The sequence below is a fragment of the Microtus pennsylvanicus genome, chromosome 1 (assembly GCF_037038515.1).
Source record: "Microtus pennsylvanicus isolate mMicPen1 chromosome 1, mMicPen1.hap1, whole genome shotgun sequence".
In the NCBI taxonomy this organism is placed as follows: Eukaryota; Metazoa; Chordata; class Mammalia; order Rodentia; family Cricetidae; genus Microtus; species Microtus pennsylvanicus.
Window position 1 is genome coordinate 117,977,955 of NC_134579.1, and position 20,371 is coordinate 117,998,325.

At 47.1% G+C, this 20,371-nt stretch overlaps 1 protein-coding gene across 15 annotated transcripts in view; it reads left to right on the forward strand.

Moving 5' to 3' along the window:
* Cit (citron rho-interacting serine/threonine kinase) overlaps positions 1-20,371 on the forward strand; it is a 176,924-nt gene that overhangs the window by 45,203 nt on the left and 111,350 nt on the right. For all 15 annotated transcript variants that reach the window (XM_075981753.1, XM_075981762.1, XM_075981832.1 and 12 more), the window contains exons 8-9: positions 3,534-3,737; positions 5,085-5,238. In XM_075981753.1, coding sequence (XP_075837868.1) covers positions 3,534-3,737; positions 5,085-5,238 — 358 coding nt within the window. The remainder of the gene's footprint in view (positions 1-3,533; positions 3,738-5,084; positions 5,239-20,371) is intronic.

Here is a 20,371-nt window from a genome sequence, read left to right on the forward strand (position 1 = left end):
CTACTTCTATGCACGTTTGTGTGTGTGTGTGTGTACATACTAGAAGGGAAAGTTGTTTAAATAGTTTCACATTTCAGCCTTTTATGGTGGTGGTTTGAGAAGAAGACGAGAATAGTTTCACTTCCATATTTGACTTTTAAATATTTATTTAAAAATACTGTTTATGTGTGTGGTGATGAGCATATGTGAGTGCAGTTCCTGCAGAGTCAGGGAGAGGGCGCTGGATTCCCCCAGAGCTCTGTTACAGTGGTTGTGAGCCTCCTGATGTGGGGTGCTAGAAATCAAACTTGGATTCTCTGCAGGATCATCACGTGTTCTTAAGCCATGAAGCCGTCTCTCCAGCTCCCTATATAGCTTGTCTGTCTGTCTGTCTGTCTGTCTGCCTGCCTGCCTGCCTGCCTGCCTGCCTGCCTGCCTGCCTGCCTGCCTATCTATCTATCTATCTATCTATCTATCTATCTATCTATCTATCTATCTATCTATCTATCTATCTATCTATCATCTTTATCATCTCTATCTTTGTTTTTTTGTTTTTGAGTGTATCTTAGGCTATAGTGGCACTCACTCTGTAGACCAGGCTGGCCTCAAACTCAGAGATCCACCTGCTTCTGCCCCCCAAGTGCTGGGATTAAAGATGTGCACCACCACTGCCCAGCCATTTTATTTTTAAAAGAATCTGCTGAATTTTTCAGTTACTTTGCTTCTCTCCCTTTCCCTTCCTCCCTTTTTTCTTTCTTTTTTTTTTCTTCCTAAAATAGAGCAGACCTTCCCACCCCTGTTCTTTGGTCTCTTGCTGCCCCGGTTTTAATTTCTCTGTCAGTAGAATGAGGGCTTCGCTAAAGCTGAGGAGTCTCTGTCAGGCAGCGCCCTTTGTGGGCCCCTGGGATGCCTAGGTCACTTTGATTATCTCACCCAGATTGAGTGCTGAGTTTCGGTCAGAGCAGAGTGCAAACGTGTGAGGAGGCTTATCATCACACATAAGACCCGCTGCTTGGAGGCCAGTGACTAATCGAAACCTGGTAATCATTAAAAACCTTTGTGAATCGCTAATAAGCACGGGGGTTGGAGTCGCGTCCATCGAGAGCACACTAGAGGCAGTTTTGCTTTCGTAGCTTTCCAGCATGGCCACAGATAAGGACAATCTGTAAAGATGTTTATACATTTATACCAGATGAGAATAGTTGCAGGGTTATTATCTGACTCTCTTTGATCACTAGTTGAGAAATAAGGTGTTGACATTTTATACCCTTTGATTTGGTTATCCTAATAAACTAAACTCGGTCGGGTTTAGCTCATTGGATGTGAACAAGTGACGGGAAACAAAGAGGGCAGAATATTCTAGAACATACCATGTGACAATAAAATAGGCCCTAACTGCAACAAATGATGTTCATCTAACAACTGTGTGTTTCCTGTGCTTGCAAGGGAAGTCGGCGTCCAGTTGGCAAGACCCACACTGGTGCCATCAAGGCCTGGATTCAAGGATAGGTCACCCTGTGCCTGTCTAGACTCAGTGTTGGCCTCTGTGCTCCACTGTTGCCTCTGGCACAGGCTGCCTGGGGTTTCTCCTGCGCCATGACTTCTGAGGATTCTCAGTGTTAGGAGTGCCAGCACCATGCTGTTCTGGGTTCTGGGCCTGCGGAGAGGAGGTGGGGGTTTGCAGGGATGGTTTCAGTATTTCTGTACTGTATGTACACGTGTGTATGTGTGTCTGTAAATCATGAGAGAAAGAACATGAAAGCTATAGGAATATTCTGAAATTCTTTATATATACATGGGGGAAAGAGGAATGGGATCAATATAGGAATGCCTTATATGTTCTATATATACACATGTACATACTTAAGTAAAGAATAAAAATGAGGGAATGGGAGAATTACTGGAAAATCTCATTTCTTGGGTAGGAGGATGGACAAGCTTTAAGTCATAGCTGAAAGGGCTTCATCCGACCCCATCACTGTGGAGGGCAGCCTTGTAGTGCCCGGCTCTAAGCGGCCCCCTTCCTCTCAAATCAAAGCGAACTTGCCATCCCTCTCCTCCTGCTTGCCCCCTTGTCCTCCTCTTCAGCGGAGAATGGAACCCTTATACCACCACGCCCAGCCTAAATCGGCTTCCTTGATAAAAAGTCCAGCCTAAAGGGGGTGTGTCCATGTCTTCCAGGTTTTTGGGTTTTGTTGGGGGCACTTTTTAATCCTTTAACAATGAGGGTTTTTTTTCCCCCTGCACCATCTAACCGCTGACCACGAGAAGGCCGTAGATGCTGTGGGTGACAGGGCACCGGTCAGCACTGCTGTCTGAAGTCAGGCCTCTCTGCTTTGCCGGGCAGGAGCATAGACACGAGTTTCACACATTCACTTTTCGTGCTCAGGAAAACTTGAAAACCAGTTTTGAAGATCAAACGAGTTGCTGACTTGCTGAGCCCCCTAGTAAGGGTCAGGAAGTCCAGTTCTTTGATCAGCATCATTCCAAGAAACAAAGGCATTAAACCCTAAAACAGGAATCCTTAGGCGACAGGCCGGTCCCTGGAATGGAATGTGTTTGGCTCTGTCGGAAGGCTTCCTGCAGTGTCCTGCTCTGCCTTTGCCAAGGGCAGTGCTCAGGCAGGCGGGCGCTGGCGGGCTGGAGGGACCTGGTTTCCAAGCAGTGAGGGGGCCATAGGAGCAAATGAGAAAGGTGAACTCATTAACATGCAGCCTGTTTGGGACCTGCTCAGCACACTGCCCTGCAGGTGGGCTGATGGAGGAGATGGATCTTACGGCCATTTTCCATTTTTTCCAGACTTGAGATGTAGCTGGCTTCATGCTGTTCCTGTGTTGCCATGTAGCCTCCAGTTCTCATTAACAGATTGATCTTATATCATAGATCTATGTTTAGATTGTTCTTCCTCTCTCTCTGCATGTGTGATGTATGTGAGTGTGCTTGCCTAGGTGTGTGCATGGCTCTCCCTCTACTTCCCTCCACTTTATAGTTTGAAGCAGGGTCTCTCACTGAACCTGGGGCTCATCAACCTGGCTAGCAGCAAGCCCTTAGGGTCCCCCAGATGAGCCTTTCCAGTGCTGGGTTTATAATTGTTTATGTGGGTTTGGGGATTTGAACTGGGGTCTTCATGCTTGCTCAGCAGGGACTTCACCGACTGAGTCTTCTCCCCAGCCCAACTTTGCCATTTGTGTATATATTTTTTTTGTTGTTTTTGAGTAAAAGAAGTTCTGTTGAGTTGGGAATGGAGCTTGGGTGGGAATTCAGGGCTTATTTATCTTATAAGGTTCTGGGTTCAGTCCCTGAGCACTGGCATGAAGTTCTGTTGTTGAGTAACTTGTACCAAGAAACCCTTCTTCACTCAGATGTATTATGCCCATCCCTGCCCTTTTTAAAAGTAAAGCATTGGCATTTCCTGATAGCGTGCCTCTTGACAGAAGGTTTTAAGTGCCTGAGTGGATAGCAATCGGGCAAATCGGCTGGCGTCTAACGCAGGTGTTGGCACCTACTGGCGGGCAATTGAGAGTGCTGTGTTCTCTTCATTTCCGGGTTTCTAGGTGAATGCCAAACTACCCATTGGGACCCCAGACTACATGGCTCCCGAAGTACTGACCGTGATGAATGAGGACCGGAGAGGCACCTACGGCTTGGAATGTGACTGGTGGTCGGTGGGAGTGGTTGCCTATGAGATGGTTTACGGGAGAACCCCATTCACAGAGGGAACCTCTGCCCGCACCTTCAGCAACATCATGAACTTTCAGGTGAAGGCTCGTTAGAATCACGTGTAGACAGCACAGCTCTGATTTTGTGCTGAACCGTCCACTGGGCTCGCTCTTCACAGCAGCTTCCGGAATCGCAGCTGTCAATCATCGTAAGGGCACCTCAGCATTTTCAATAGCACTAAAAACGGAAGCTGGCTGCCGTTTTAATTCCATCTTTTATTGGTCGTGAAATACATCTTGAGTTCACTGTTGTTCAATGTGCCTGAGTGTGGCTCAATGAGCGAGCTTTTTAGCGCCCTTCTTTTTCAAACAACCCTGGAAGGTAGGCATTACCACCTCACATACTGACGAAGAAACCAAACAGGACAGACTGAGCACAGCACTGGCTGTTCGGCTCGGTAGCTCATGATTCTCAAGTGGGGAAGAAGTAAGCGGATAAATTAGAATTGAAGCAACGCACTTGTGTGTATACACACACACACGTATAATGTAGAATTAAAACCACGTCCTAATACGTATACTTAGATTCCGTTAAGCCCATTTCTAAAGGACATGATGAGCCCGTTTTTCAGTTTCAGCTTCAAGGAGAAAAGAGGCCTCGTTCCTTTGGATTTTGTTTCTCATTCAATTTTCATTTTCCTGGAATGGTTGATGCATATACTTTTTTTAATGTACGAACGCTGTTACTGAGGCTTCTCTTGAGTTGAAATTTCCCTCTAGATAACTCTTGGAGCTCATTTCCATCATTCATTTTGGTTTGCTTGCTCAGTAATGCAGGCTTTGACAGAATTGTACTCAGTACTGTGGGGTACCAGGTCAGCAGTGATGAGCAGGGCACCATATTCACCTTCTCTCCCCATCGTCCCTCAGAAACCAAAGCAGACCACACGCTGGCTGGCTGGAGGCAGGTAGATCCTTGATGCCCGTCTGGACTTAATGATAACCCTGTTTCAAAAAAACAAAAGTGAGCAAGAAAGGGTGGAGTCTAGAGGGAGCATGCAGAAGGAGAGTAGCCGGGAGAGCTGGGGGCGGTGCTGGCGGAGGGAGCTCTAGGCCGAGAGAACAGCATGAGATGGTACAGGAAGCCTGAAATAGCTCATCACTGTTGGACAGCAGAGAGAGAGATGGGTGTCTGTGAGACTGGACGGGAGAGGGAAGCTACAGGTCAAGCCACGAAGGACATTGAACCCCAACAAAAGAACTAGGCCTATTGATGTGTGTAGGCCACTTATTTCAGGAACATGCCTTTGGTCTAAAGTTATGAGGGCACAAAACTTTATTTTAAAAGAGAATGAAAAGAACTTATGTATGAGAAATTCTCTCTTCGCTTCAGGACATAAACTGAATCACTGCTAAGGAAATAATTCCCCCTTTTTTTTTGAACAGCGGTTTTTGAAGTTTCCAGAAGACCCAAAAGTTAGCAGTGAGTTCCTGGATCTGATTCAGAGTTTGCTGTGTGGCCAGAAGGAGAGACTGACGTTTGAGGGTCTCCGCTGCCACCCCTTCTTTGCCAGCACCGACTGGAATAACATTCGTGACTGTAAGTAGAGCATGCTCCTTCAGCTTTGGTTTGGGGTAGAGAAGTATTGCAAGGCAGTCTGAAATTGACGGAAAGGCTCGAATTATTTACAGCCATAGAAAGAGCTATTGGCGCAACTGTCTTTGAGCAGTAATCGTCAGTCTGCATGGAAGTGGTCGCTTACCAAGCTCTGTCTCTCTGTGGCCTTCAGAAAATTTCTAGTTAGAGGTGCAAATGGTGGCATTCAAAGGTTGTCCCTTGGTTTGACAATTTCTTCCCAGAGAAAACAGACATCCAGTTATTTCATCTTCAGAATAGGAAACAGATGCGGAGTTCGTGCAGCTGGGACTCTGTAAAGGGCCAAGCCTGGTATGAACCATAAACAGCTGGCTTCCCTCTGTGCTCACAAGCGTGTAAAATCTGTACTGCATACATCCAGGGACTCAGCCACACCTCACTGTATAATCAGAGTATACACCGAATCAATTCATTAAGAGCAAGGATCCGATTTATCATCAACAGCACCCAGAAGCATGTTTATTTATTTATCTGTGTGTGTCATTGATTGAAGGTGACCCCATGACCTGGCCCAGGGATAGCATAGATTAGAGTGGCAGCATTGGCTGTGTTTATTTTGGTGCTGATGGAAGGTGGGGAATTGGGAGCTGTTTTTAGGTATCGAGTCTCAGCTTCTAATTGGAGCTGTGCTGATTACAGGTTGAACATCCCTAATCAAAAACAAAAACAAAGAAAAAAGACCAAAACCAACAAAACCAAAAACCAAAATACTCCAAAATCTGAAACTTTTTGAGCACCAATATGATATCCCAAATGGAAATTCCATGTGCGCCTTCATGAGGGTTTGCATTAAATATGTAAAATTACCTCTGGTTATGTGTGTAGGCCATATATGAGATCTACTCTTGGACATGGGCCCCAACCTCGTGGTATCTCGTGCAGTCTAGATGTTAACATTCTAAGCTCGGAGCAGTCTGTTCTAGTGTAGGAACAGGGATGTGTGCGCCCTTACTCTGGGGTGGAGGAGTAGGGTTGTGTGCGCCCTTACTCTGAGGTGGAGAAAGAGGGATGTGTGCGCCTTTACTCTGAGGTGGAGGAGTGGTCGGCATGTCGACTTTTTTCCATTGCTGTGATAAAATACTCAACTTCAAGGAGAAAGGGTTTATTCTGCTCACCGTTCAAGGGTGCAGACCAGCTTGGTGGCAAAATCAGAGGACAAGAACTTGGAGCAGCGGGTCGTGGTCATTTCACATTCCTCCCTGCACCCATATGGCCCAGGCTCCCACCCAGGGAGTAGTGCTGCCCACGGTCGGCAGGTCTTGACACTCCGGTTAACAGTAACTAGGAAACTCCCACAGGTGTGCCGAGGGTCCCTTCTCTCAAGTGAGTCTAGATTCTGTTAAGTTGACAGAACTATCACTGTTGGGATCCAGCTTGTGAATCAAAAGCCATGGTGATTGTTTCTCTAACTGCCTGCTGAGGTATTTTTGGAGACTGTATTTCTTTGAGACAGGGTTCTTCTGTGCAACCCTGGCTGTCCTGAAACTCACTCTGTAGACCGGGCTGGCCTTGAACTCACAAAGATCCACCTGCCTCTGCCTCACAAGTTCTGGAACTAAAACTAAAGGCATGCGCCACCTCTGCCGGGCCTAGAATGCTTTTTTTCTTCTAATTTTAGTTTTTCAAGACAGGTTTCTCCGTGTGGCTTTAGAGCCGGTCCTGGAACTAGCTCTGTAGATCAGACTGGCCTTGAACTCACAGAGATCCGCCTGCCTCTGCCTCCCCCAGTGCTGGGATTAAAGATGTGAGCCTGAGCCGCCACTGCCTGGCTTCTAAATTTTTTTTTTTAGTTTTTCGAGACAGGGTTTCCCTGTGTAGCCATGGCCGTCTTGGATCCCAGCATGCACCACCACACCTGGTGATACACTGTATCTCTCTGTAAATCCTTCCTGACAGGTTTTCGGGTGTTAGCCTTCGGTTGTCGTGATGAAAGCTGAGAAAGTGGGAAAGAGTTTATGGTCTTCAGAGGTTTCAGCCCATGGTCTCTTGCTCTGCTGCTTTGAGCCTGTGGTGGGAGGTGTCCCGTCAAGGTGGGCGGGAATGAAGAAGAGGAGGAAGGAAGGACCTGTGTCTGTATACCCCCTTCAGGGTCATGTGACCTCACTTCCACCCACGAGGCCCTACCTATAAAGGTGCCACCACCTCCCCAGAGTGCCACAGTGTAATGACCAAGCTTTCAACACACGGCCTTTAAAGAGGAGCATTTACAGCCCAAACCATAGCATTTTGGTAGTCACACCTGTTTGTTTTTCTGGTATCCAGTCAATTCCCACCAAATTTTCAAAGGTGAGACTTTTTAATCAGTAATATATTTTCATTCTTTCCATGAATAGTTTTAGAAAGATTTGATAGAGTATCCTTTAGATGCTATTCAAGCACTTAATCTTTTCTTGTCTTGCCTTTTTATCTCATCTTCTTGAACAAGCAGTTAATGTTTTATGCATGCGCTTGCTAATTATGCCCAACAACGCATTTCCACTTAGGTGAGTCGGTGAATGGCGCTTAATTATCTGAGTAACTTTATTTTGTGTTTTGGTGGGGCTTAAGGTTGTTTTTGCTATGAGAGTTTGCCCTCTCTGCTGCGGGGGTGGGGTGGGGTAGGCGGTGACTCCAGGGACAGTCCCCCTCCCTCTTGGATACCCAAATCTGAGACTGCCCAATCTCATCTTTATATAAGTTGACGCGTCATTTGCATATACTGGATTAGCACCCTCTTGTGTCTCAAGTCATACTTGGATGACCTCTAACACCTGACAGGAAATGCCCCAAATAGTTCCTGTGCTGTGTTGTTCAGGGCATCAGTGACCAGAAGCAGCAGTAAGGTGTGCTCAGCATAGCCACGGTTTCCCTCCAGTACTTTTCAAAAAACGGTTTTATTTTCCTTTTAATTATGTATGTATGTCAGCCCCAGGAGAGCCCATGCTCTCGCTGGTGTCCGTGGTCACTGGCGCTGGCACATGTGTGCACAGACACTACAAAACAATATAAACCTTAATGCTTTTATTTCCTGCCAGCTCCCAGTGTAGTAAATGGCTCCAAAAGCTCACAAAATAAGTTTGCTTAAATAAAGAAATCCTTTTCGTCTCGATCAACCTGTGTTTTGTGCTCTCGGACTTTCAGAAAAGTTGCAGAGTTGGTACGGTGTCTCCGGCCCTTTCACCTCCTTGCCCCTGATGCAGAGAGCGCTTCCAGAACAGTGGCTCGCTTGTCAGAACCCAGACTAAATTCTTCTTATCATATTATTACTTAAGCTTGAGACTTTTCACTGATTTCACCAGTTTTTCCGAGGCGGGTCCCTCTTCTGTTACGGCCCGTGCACAGGATGGTGTTTGGATGTTACTAGTCAGTTTAGGTAGCTCAGTTGCTGCCGGAATCCTCATTCTGTTTGAGGTTTGGTAGTGCCTGGGGGTCCTGACCATGCGGAGAGGCACGGTCTTCATCCAGTGTCTGCTGGAGGTTTTTCTCTTTTTTCTCTGTGTGTTTGCAATCAGCTCAGGCCTTGTGAGTCAGAACATTGCTGTACTCCAAGTGATTTGAGCTGTTTTCTAACATGAATTATGCTTTTGTCCAATTCTGTTTCTCACAAACACATGCGGGATGACTCTCATCAGCCCAGAACCCTGGCTGTCATCAGGCTTCCTGAGTTCATGGTCACCACTTCAATGCCTTATGATTCCCAGCTGTTGAACACTTCCGCTCCCACAACATGATATTGTCCCTTGATGAAGGCGACATTAGCCTCTCTGCTGCTTCGCCCCTAATTCTTCTTTTTCTTATTGTAACCAATGAAAGAAAGTACTGCTTAACACAGCAGGTAATAATCGCCGAAAACGCGTTATCTCGAGAGGTGGTCCTGGCAGGATACAGAAATGTGATTTAAGAAGGGTCCCGGCAGCTGATGACGGACAGAACAGGGAGTGGCAGCGAGGGAAGCAAGGACTCTCTTCTGCTTTGCGTCTGAGGCCGGACAGAGTATCCTTGCCCTCCCAGGTCCTGCCCCTTGCAGTTGTCGTGGGCAATAGCACGTGACTTGTGAATCTGACCTAGTTCGGGGGTTTTTATTCTCCCAGCAAATGACGACCCTGTGAGGCATTTTAACTGCCACACTGCTGGGTGTCCAGGCTCCCATTACTCCGCTCTTCCCTTCCCAGCCTTCTGCAGGGTTGTATTTTCCACTGCTTATTATTGTCATTACTTCAGGGCCGCGCTCCAGGGGCTCCTGAACCCTAACAGCTGCCCCGGGCAGAGGAGGTCCAATTTTTCAGATTCAGTCTTAACCCGACTTGATTTTTCTAGAGTCCTGGGAGCCAGTCAGAGCTCTCCACTTCCACTCTGCTGGCGTTCCCTGACATCTCTCCTCCTAGCGTTGGGAAGGGTTTGTTGCCTGGCATTTTCTCAGAGCACATCTTTTAAAATGCTTTTTCCCAGTGGAACTGGCACCCTGACACCTTCCACCCAAGGCCTTGTGTCTCAAGGACGGCGTAAATGCGAGAGATGAGCGTGAGCTCTCTCCTGAGTGTTTCCGGCTAACGTCCTGGAGAAGCAGCGTTGTTGGTTATCACTCCTGACACGGGCCTTTCTCTCCAGTCATCTTCTCTCACTGTCTGCAACAGGAAGTGAACTGCAGCATTTGTTAGCAGAGAATGCACTTTGTTTTGATCCAGCAGTGACGCCGTGGTGAGCCCATGCTGGTGGCACACTGAGATCTTCCCTTTCCAAATAGACGTCTCTTGCCCTGCCCTCCCTGGTCCTGGGCCGCTGGTAGTTAGACTGTAAGCATTTGGTCGCATGACTGTACGCCGGTGTGATGGGTGGGTGCATCTGGTTGAGCAGGAGGGATTCGGTGCTTGCTCATGGCTAAGTGACGGTATCGAAAAGTCTCGTGTATTAAGCGAATGGTACCATATTGCGTCTTCTGTTTAAAACTGCAGTCCTTTAGCAGTGTTGCCTGCGTTTATTCTATCTCAGCATAAGGGATTCTAACATATGACATGGTATTGTTTCAAAACCCTTCGGTGTTAGATCCATCTTAGAGATGTGGATAATACCGTAACTTATTCAAGATCATGGGATGACTGTGGATTTGTGTCAAAATCCATGTGATTCAAAACCAGTGCCCTTTCTGCAATGCTACGCTTGCCCTCGGGTGAGCCATTTCAGTAATCAGTAATGGTTGCGTTAGTGATGGCGGCAAATGGCAAATCATGCTGCACTCGAGAGTGGGCCGCTTAGCCTTTGGGTGCATTTGAGAATGTTTGGAGTTGAAGTGACTTTAGAAGTTGCGAGATTCAGTTTGGCATCTGAGCATCTGCAGTGTGCAAGGTGCTGTATCAGGTCCTCAGCCCTGCATGAGCAAATCTGAATGTGGTCCTGCCTGCATGGAGCTTGGAATCTTGGATAAGCTTGAATAGAACTGTGGTCCTGAAGAGCTGTTAGCCCTAAGGTTTCCTGCTCTGCCCGTTTCCTCACTGGGTTACTGAACCACCTATGCCTGACCTTAGACAAAACACAGACCTGGAGACCCTGCTGCACTTACAGTGATCCCTCTTGTCTCAGAGCTAACCTGGGAAAGGACATTGGGCCGATGCATTGCTTTTAAAATTAGGATTTGTAGTCTCAGGAGCATTATGTTTCTTTAGAGCAGGCTCTCCCAACTTTGGCACGGCTGACACTTGGGGCCAGATGTTTTTTTGTTGTGGGTCTGCTGTGTGAGTTACAGCGTGCCTCTCATTGTCCCTGTTCTTCGACACACTGTCATTTAGCATCTCCCTTCTGCAGCTGTGATACTTAAAAAGCATCTTCAGACATTGCTCATGGTCCCTTGGGGGAAAACTGCAGGGACACAGTTGCCCCAGTTGAGAATATCTTTCAGGAGGAAGAACAACATTCCACTAATGTTAATCCCCCAAGACTGATCCTGCTAATAAGGCCGGAGCTGTTGTCAGAGGTCTGTAGGACTTTTCTTCCTAGGTGTGGTCCATGGACCGATAGCATTGTCATCGCCTGGGAGCTTGTTAGAGATGCGGAGACTCGGTCCTAAGTCAGAAGCTGCTTTTTAATAAGATCCCTCGGTGATTCCTGTGCATGTTAGAGTTTATGAAGCTATGGAGGAGGAGAAAAATTAGATGTGTCAGACTTAGCATTTCTTGCTCAACTTTGTGAGTCTTCCTTGTTTTGACTTCTGGTCTCAGGATGAGATGAGACTGTTTTCTGGTTTAAAGAGAATCGTTGGCTTAATTAAAAAAAAAATAATTACATTTGTTTATTTACGTAAGTGGGGGGGGGTTAGGAAGGGGATGAGAGAACATCTGGTGGGAGCCGGTGCCTTCCTTTCGCCTCGTGGATCCTGGGAATCAAGCTCAGGTCACCAGGCTTGGCAGTAAGCAGCAAGCGCCTTTGCCTGCTAAACCATCTCAGCGGCCCAGGATTGTTGGATTTTATGCTATAGCTTTGAGGAATGAACGTTTTCTCTCAGATAGACTTTGCATCCTTGAAGATGATGCTGTACCTTTTCTTCATCTCTAGCAAAAGGAAATTTGCTTCTTTCTCCCACTTACTGGTGTCTCACTCCCTATTAGTAAAGGAGGCCATGTTCCCTGCGTTAGTGCTTCTTAGGCAAGCATTCTATTGGAATGCTAGGGACTCACTATGTTCCAGGGTTCTACAAAGCACACCGTGTATCTTACTGCCCTTTTGCTCCTCCTTCGACCCCCAAAGAGTCATTTAATTCCTAGGATTAATTCCACAGTACACATGACGACACAGGGTCTCGAAGACATGAGATCTTAGTGAAGGTCACAGATCGCGTAGCTGTCAGTGCTAGGTGTTGAATTCAGGTCCTTCCAATTCTAGCCTTTTTACTTTTATTTTCTATTGTTAATGAGGGCTATTTATTGTTGTTGTTGCTGCTGTTTTTAAGATAGGGTCTTACTGTGCAGTCTATGCTCTCCTCAAATTTATGATCCTCCTACCTCAGTCTTCCAGGTCCTGGGATTGTAATTATATACATACCGTCATTCTATCTAAAATGCCACCAAATAAAACATATCTCTTTAGCTTTTATTTATTTTGAGAATGCTGGAATGGTGGACGTTTTGAGCAGTATGGGGTGGGGGGCTGAAAATGTGGCTAAGTAGTTAGGAGTACTTGTTGTTCTTGCAGCGAACCTGGGTTAGGTTCCAAGTGCCCATATGGTAGCTCAGAATGGTCTTTAACTTAACTCAAGTTCCAGGAGGTCTGACCCCCTCTTCCTATGTCCTTGGACACCAGGCATGCATGTGATATACATACATACATGCAGGCAAAACACTCATACACGTAAGATAAAAATAAATCTAAGAAAAAAAAAAATCTCGGGCCTGGAGAGATGGCTCAGAGGTTAAAAGCACTGACTGCTCTTCCAAAGGTCCTGAGTTCAATTCCCAGCACCCACATGGTGGCTCACAACCATCTGTAATGAGATTTGGTGCCCTCTTTTGATGTGCTGGCATACATGCAGGCAAAACACTGTACACATAATAAATAAATAAATTTTAAAAAATCTCAAAAAACTAATTGATACAGACAGTCGTAGGGTCAATAATGCCTCCTATCTCATGTCTAGTTGCTCCTTTGTGAGTTTCTCATGTAACTTTCTGGAGCATGCTGTAATGCGATATAAAATATCACCTCCTGAACTTCAGGTGGCATCTTTGTTCTCCTTCCTAATAATTTAGGTGTTCAGCTGGATGGTGATGGTGCACACCTTCAATCCTGGCATTCCAGGGGCAGAGGCAGGTAGATCTCTGTATTAGACCAGTCTGGTTTACAGAGTGAGATCCAGGATAGCCAGGGCCACACGCTGAAACCCTGTCCTGAAACAAAACAAAGCAAAACCAGAAACAACCAACCAAACCAACAAAATTTAGGCGTTCTTTATGGCAGGCTATTTTCATGTATCATTGAAAAGAAGAAAGCCAAGCCTTTATAAGACCACTTCTCTGCCACCGATTTCTTGTCTTTCTCGCAAATAAAATTCCCTTATAGTTTTAACACTTGTCTTCCATTTCTGTGCTTCTGCGTTTTGCCTATAGGATAGCATTGTCTCTATGTTGTGATGTGATCGCTCCTGTGGTTTCAGCCTCTTTAAAAACTGCTGGGTTCTGAATTCCCATTGCCTGAGCCAGGTATCTGGCAATGTTTTGTTTTGCCGCTACTAGGAGAGGACAGTGGTGGACTTCTTTGTTAGGCATGGTTAATGCTGAAATGTGACCCTTGCCAGTCTTCTAGTTTGTGTAGGGACAAGAGAAAGAAGGGAAGAAAGGGAGAGGAACTGAGGCCCCCTGGGTATCAGCAGCTGGGAGGGGGAGGGCTGCTGTAAGCGCTCCAGGAACCCAGCTGGGCAGAAGGTGGAGAAGGAGTGAAGAGCTGCAGACTAGCCTCTTAGGGACTATGCGGGAATGTTTATGTGTCTCTTGGGGGCTGTTATGTTTTTAGAGGGTAAGTGGTTAAGAGAAAAAATAGGCTAAAGGGAGCTAAATGCTTATGAATTAAGATTATAGGTCTTTTCTCCTCTAGCGTGAGCTTGGAGGCCGCATCCAGAGATATTAAAAGTATATATCCTATGTTATAAATGGAGACAACTTATTCTAGAGACAACTGCAGTATTAAGATGGAGTGGGTGCAGCGATCTGGATGAAGGGGGTGTCTGGTTTGGGAAATACAGCACTGGTTCGGATTAAAAGAAAGGAATTCTCGGCGTGTTGCTGAGGATGATCTGGGAGTTTTAGCTTTTAAGAAGAGTTACATGATCCAATAGAGTCCTACTTCATGAAGAGTACAAGCCTAGAGTGGTTTGTTCTTCAACAACTTGGTTTTCCAAATATTGACCTTCGGGGATTTTCCCCCTTGGATTTCCTATAAAGCCCCTGTGATAAGATGGACCGCATCCCTCCAAAGGGCACCCCTTCGTCTGTCTGCCTTTGACTGTGCCTCTCATCCCGAGCTAGTGATACAGCGCCAGATTTCAATGTGACCAGTTCTAAAGGAGATAGAAGATAATGCTCTTCCATGGAGAAGATGGGAGGTGGGAATAGGTTTGTCAGGGAACCTAGAAGTTGGAGGCCCCCACCAATCAGCTCTCGCTTGCTGAAGGCCTTTCATAAACAAGCGAGCATGGAAATGATTTGGCTAACGATTCAAAATTATATTAAACATCTGGGACTTTGTTCAGCAGCCAACTTTCCAATCAATTCTATGAAGTGTGTTGATTGCATTTACGCTCAGTTTCTGAGGGTGAGGGTTGGATGGAACTCAAGGGGACTGTTGGCGGGAGTCACATGACATGACAGCGTGAGGACAAAGTAGAAGGCACAGGTGGCCCATGACTAAGGGTTTGGGAATGGTTTCCAGCGTGTTACTTCAGAGAAAATAAATGCGGCCAGTTCTAGGCACCCTGGTAGTGGATCCTCAACTGCAGCCCCTATAGTTTGGGACCAGAGACAGCCCTTCCTGACTTCCAAAGGAACATATGCAAAAGACTGACCCTTGGAGATGTTAGTGTTCAGTGGCCTTTGATGCTGATGGATTTACCCGTCCTACAGAAGACTGGTAAACTTTGCTTCATAGGCGGGTTGGCCTTGCTGCAGAGGTGTCTGGGAGCAAGGACAAGAATGCCCAATGGATTGAGTGCCTGCCAAGTCTGGATGCAGGTATGGAGAAGAGCAGGTGCTGAACTGGGATCTTGCAGGGCACATAACCCTACCTCCGAGTGAAACATGGAGGGGTGAGTGAGAAGGAGACTGGTGTGTTTGTCTAATACTTCCACCTTGCAGGAAGAAATGGGTGGAGTCGGAGCTCCCTGGCCGGGGCCAGATAGAGAATAAAAGATCTCCCAGGGGCTGGACACAGCTTTGTTGAGCAGTAATAGACGTCCTTGTTCAGTTTAAACTTTGTTATGCATTTAGACCTGTGAAGTCACTACCAGGTTTGAGAAAACAAACACGCCTGTCATTCCAAAACTTTATGTGCCCTGTGACTCTCCCTTCCATCCTCCCCATCCCTTCCTTTGTCCCCAGAAACAACAGAACCAATTCCAAGCGTGGGTAGTTTAGTTTGTATTTTCTTTCTATTTCTTTTTTAAGACAAAGTTCTCTGTAGCCCAGACTGTCTTGGAACCCCCTCTGAAGACCAGGCTGGCCTGGAACTCACTGAGATCCACCTACCTCTGCCTCCTAAGTGCTGGAATTAAAGGCATGAGCCATCACCACCTGGTTTGTTTGTATTTTCTAGAGTTCATGTGCACTGAATCACGCAGTGTGTACTGTCAGCACTCTCTTCTCCGAAGGTCCTCCCTGCTGAATGACGCATGAGTCATAGTTCATGGCTTTTTATTGTCACCGAGGGTCTGTTGGTTATCTCACCACCTGCCAGTGAGCGATTGGGTTGTCTCCAGTTTTTGGCCCCTTGAAATCAGATTGCTCTTATCACATGGGCACCAGCCTGCAGACGCATGCATTCATTTCTCTGGACTAAAGTAGGTATGGAACAGCAATACGGTCATATGGTAGGCACATTTAACTTTGAAAGAGGACACCAACCTTTTCCACAGTGGTTACCCATTTTCCATCCTCGGCAACAGTGCCTATGAGACTCCCTGACCCAGAGTCATTTGTATCTTGGGAAGTAGCCAGCTGTGGAGTTTAGATAGGCTTAAGTAGTCTCCCCCATACCCCTGACTTAAAAAGTTTGTAAGATCTGGGGAGCTGGCTCACCTGGTAAAGTGCAGGCAGGAGAACCTGAGTTTGGATCTCAGCTGGTTGTAAAGAGCCAGACTTGGCACGCTGCAGCAATCCCAATGCTGGAAGGTGGAGACAGGAGGGTCTGTTTCAAAACCTAAGGTATAGATTGATCAAGGAAGACACATGACATTGACCTTTGGTTGTGCACATGCACACATATGCACACACACACACAACACACACATGAGATCTGAGTATTCATATGTATATATATTCGTGACATTGGCTTGGCAAAGAAGCTGTGTCGTCCTTTGGATATGCCCACAGTCTGGATTTGTCTCCCTCACCTCAGTAGGGGGTGAGGTTTGGTACTTACTCTTCTGGTTCCTGTAAACTGGAACATTAACTCTGCCGGCCTAGCCTAGAACAATCAACAAGACCGCAATATCTCAAAACACACCAAATGCATAAAACTTTGAGTGTTCAATGATGCCGAGGCCCCAGCGTCACTACCCTGATGTCATTAAGTACAGAGAGCCAAGCGTCCACCTTATTCGAGCATGTGACAGGGCACCCGAACTGTTGATGTGCTAATCCCCGTGGGCTGAGGGAGGGAGTCTGAAAGCCTCCTTTTGGCAGCCACTTAGGAAGTAACGGCTCAGAGACAACGATCGTCATGGCTGCTGAATCCATGAGGTGAATGATTGAAGAGAACATTCTGGTGGGGGAATCAGGGTGATATCATCAAATTCAGGGATCAGTTTTTACATCACAAGAAGTGAGGTCAGGTGATAGCCAGTTGACACCCCATCCTGGGTGATGCTCAAAAAAACAAAAAAAAAAAAGCACACGAACATCCAGAAGGCCCTGGGTTTATCTGCCAACCTATCAGAAACACAGGGGAACAGGGGATAGACATGTTACATGGCTCTCCAAGGAAAGTGTCAGCCAAGTCCAGAATGTGAGAAATTCTGCAAAGTTCCTTAATCAAATAATGGCCTGCCTGCCTGCCTGCCTGCCTGCCTGCCTGCCTGCCTGCCTGCCTTCCTTCCTTCCTTCCTTCCTTCCTTCCTTCCTTCCTTCCTTCCTTCCTTCCTCCCTCCCTCCCTTCCTTTCTTGGAAGAAGAATGTTCAGGTAAAAAGAGACATCTGCTTGCTGGTTTCTGATTTAAACAAAGAGGCATCTTTTGGGACATAAGGGAAAATTGAGCATAGGCGTGGGTGTAGAGGGGACAGTTGTCTCAGTGAGTGTGGTGATGACCCTGTGGTTATTGTCTTTTTTTAATCTTTAAACTTTTTTTACATTTGTGTGTGTATATGCATGCATGTGCACGTGTGTGTGTGTGTCCCACAGTGCACATGTAAAGGTCAAAGGGTAGCTTTTGAGAGTTGGCTCTCTTGCTCCACCACGAGGGTTCTGGTTGTTGGCCCCCACGGCGTGTGCCTCACCTGCTACCACTGCACGGGCCCAGGTTATGTTTCTTCTAAGGTCTTATCTAGGCCTGGTGAAGGGGTCAGCAGGGAAGAATACCCTCTGGAGTGCACATGGTGGAAGGAGACCAACTCCTGAGAGTTGTCCTCTGACCTCCACACCTGTCTCTTGTGCACTCACATACATGCCCACATGTATGGAGTAACCACAGCATTCTTTAAAAGTCCTGATCTGTAGAGCAGTAGTTTCCGATTGGTAGTGGACATGGCAGTATTCGAGACATTCTTGATGAGCTGGGGGTGCTGTTGTGGGTAGGCACCAAGGATGTTATGCTGGACACTGTAACTGTGCCAACCCCATCAACAGGTGCCGTCTGGGGTCAGCAGACAGGCGAGGTGAGGCTGTGTGGGATGACTGATGGTGGGAGCTGCGGAGGGTGGACATGTGAGTGGGAGCTGCGGAGGGTGGACATGTGAGTGGGAGCTGCGGAGGGTGGACATGTGAGTGGGAGCTGCGGAGGGTGGACATGTGAGTGGGAGCTGCGGAGGGTGGACATGTGAGTGGGAGCTGCGGAGGGTGGACATGTGAGTGGGAGCTGCGGAGGGTGGACATGTGAGTGGGAGCTGCGGAGGGTGGACATGTGAGTGGGAGCTGCGGAGGGTGGACATGTGAGTGGGAGCTGCGGAGGGTGGACATGTGAGTGGGAGCTGCGGAGGGTGGACATGTGAGTGGGAGCTGCGGAGGGTGGACATGTGAGTGGGAGCTGCGGAGGGTGGACATGTGAGTGGGAGCTGCGGAGGGTGGACATGTGAGTGGGAGCTGCGGAGGGTGGACATGTGAGTGGGAGCTGCGGAGGGTGGACATGTGAGTGGGAGCTGCGGAGGGTGGACATGTGAGTGGGAGCTGCGGAGGGTGGACATGTGAGGGGTTCGTTTACTTCTTACTCTAGGGTGGGAAAATGTTGGTTTATAATAAACATTTAAGAATAAAAAACTTTAGCCATGTATGGTGGTGCATGCCTTTAATCCTAGCACTCAGGAGGGCGATGAGGCAGGCATTGAGTTCAGGCCAGCCGGGGCTACAGAGTGAAACCCTATAAAAACAAACAAAAACCCTCAAGTGTTGGGCAAGCAGGTACCGAGGCAAAGAGGACAGCAAAGCCTGAAGCCCATCTGTGCTTGTGAATGTGGGTGACTCAGGGGAAAGTGTTGGAAGTGGAGATTGCTGGGGTCTGAGGTCGCAGACCCCAGGGCGTGGAAGCTGTGAAAGCCCTCCCTCCCTTCTTCTGAAGTGTGTCCTGATGGGCATCACCTGATGGGAACACTCCAAACCCAGACCTGCAGAGAAGCGTAGTCATGGCTCTTTTAACTGGAATATTCCTCTCTTGAGTATTTCTAGCCTAATGTAGGTGGCTCACAGATTGCTGAATACCTAGCCAAGGGGGAGGGAGGAAAAGTCAATCTATAGAGAAGAAATCCGGTTCAATTTCACCGTGGGGGAGGGGGATGCATCTCTAACTGTATAAGCTTTTGGGAAAATGTAAGTCAATCACAAAATACTTAACATTTTAAAAGATTTGTATATTTTTACAACACTTTATGTATATGGGTGTTTTTCTTGCATGGGTGTCTTTGCACTGCATGCTTATCTGGTGTCCTGGGCATTGCATCTCCTGGAACTGGAGTTACAGGTATGAGCTGCCATGGGTGATGGGACTTGAACCTGGGTCCTCTGGAAGAGCAGCCAGTGCTCTTAACTGATGAGCCATCTCTCCAGTCTGATTTATTTTACTTTTACTTATCTATTTCTGGTTATGGGTATATTTATTTGTGTGGGTGTATGTGCCTGTAGAGGCCAGCGGAAGGTGTCAGACCCTCTGGAGCCAGAGTTGCAGGTGGTTGTGAGCCACCAGCTGTGGATGCTTGAAACCGAACTCTGGAAGAGCCAGGTGTTCTTAACCACTGTGCCATCTGTCTAGCCCCCAAGCACTTGATACTAAGCAGACTTGGAGGAGAAGCATGGCCTTGGGATAGGGTAAATCAGAACACACAGATCCCGAGATCCATCGCGGTCACCAGCTGGGGGATATTGACTTAGCTAGCCATTAGCCGACCCGTGCCAGCATTACTTAGATTGGTTAATTGATTGAAGCACATTTTCCTATGCTAAGTTCCTTATTTATCTTGAAGATACCATGAAAAAAATTGATTGGCAAATCGGTGTTACCTTAAAAAATCTTTTTCTGTCTCTTTGACGATTCAAAGAGACGAAGTCATTTTTTACTTAAGGCTGCTGTAAAGCGATCTGCTCTCCGAGAGTCTTGAGTTTCTTGTATAACATATTGTTGGGTGGCCATATCACCCTCATCCTCACTACTCTCCAGGGGGTGGGTCCGAGCCCCCGGGTAAAGTCGTCTCTTCTCACAGGTCGAATTACACTCGTCTATTTGTGAGCCAGCTTTGTTTGTCCAGCCCATGACTTAAGTCACTGCCTCCATTATTCCTGTGAGACCCCAGACGCCGGCCATCTTCCTCCTCTCCCCAGCACGGCCCTTTTCCCATAGTAAGAACTCATCACTGGGTATTTCTACGCTCTCAGACCTTACAGCAGTTTTCCTGGTCACATCTTCTCTCTCTGTGTTATCACTCTCTTCCCGAGTGTGGAATTTGTCACATCGACTGTCACAGACCTGTGCATTATAGGCAGAACTGTAGCACTGACCCCTTCCTACCATGACTACGGAAAGATTGCATCTGTCTGGTCCACTAAGACCTTCTCTGATATTATCTTCAATCTAGCTCAATCCAGGACTCCCTCTTCAAGGTCAGCTCTTTACCCGTAGCTTTCTTGGGCTACTGCTCCAATTACCACTCTTTAAAGGTACCTCATTTTCCCCACTCTGGCTCATGAAGATACCTTTTAGCCA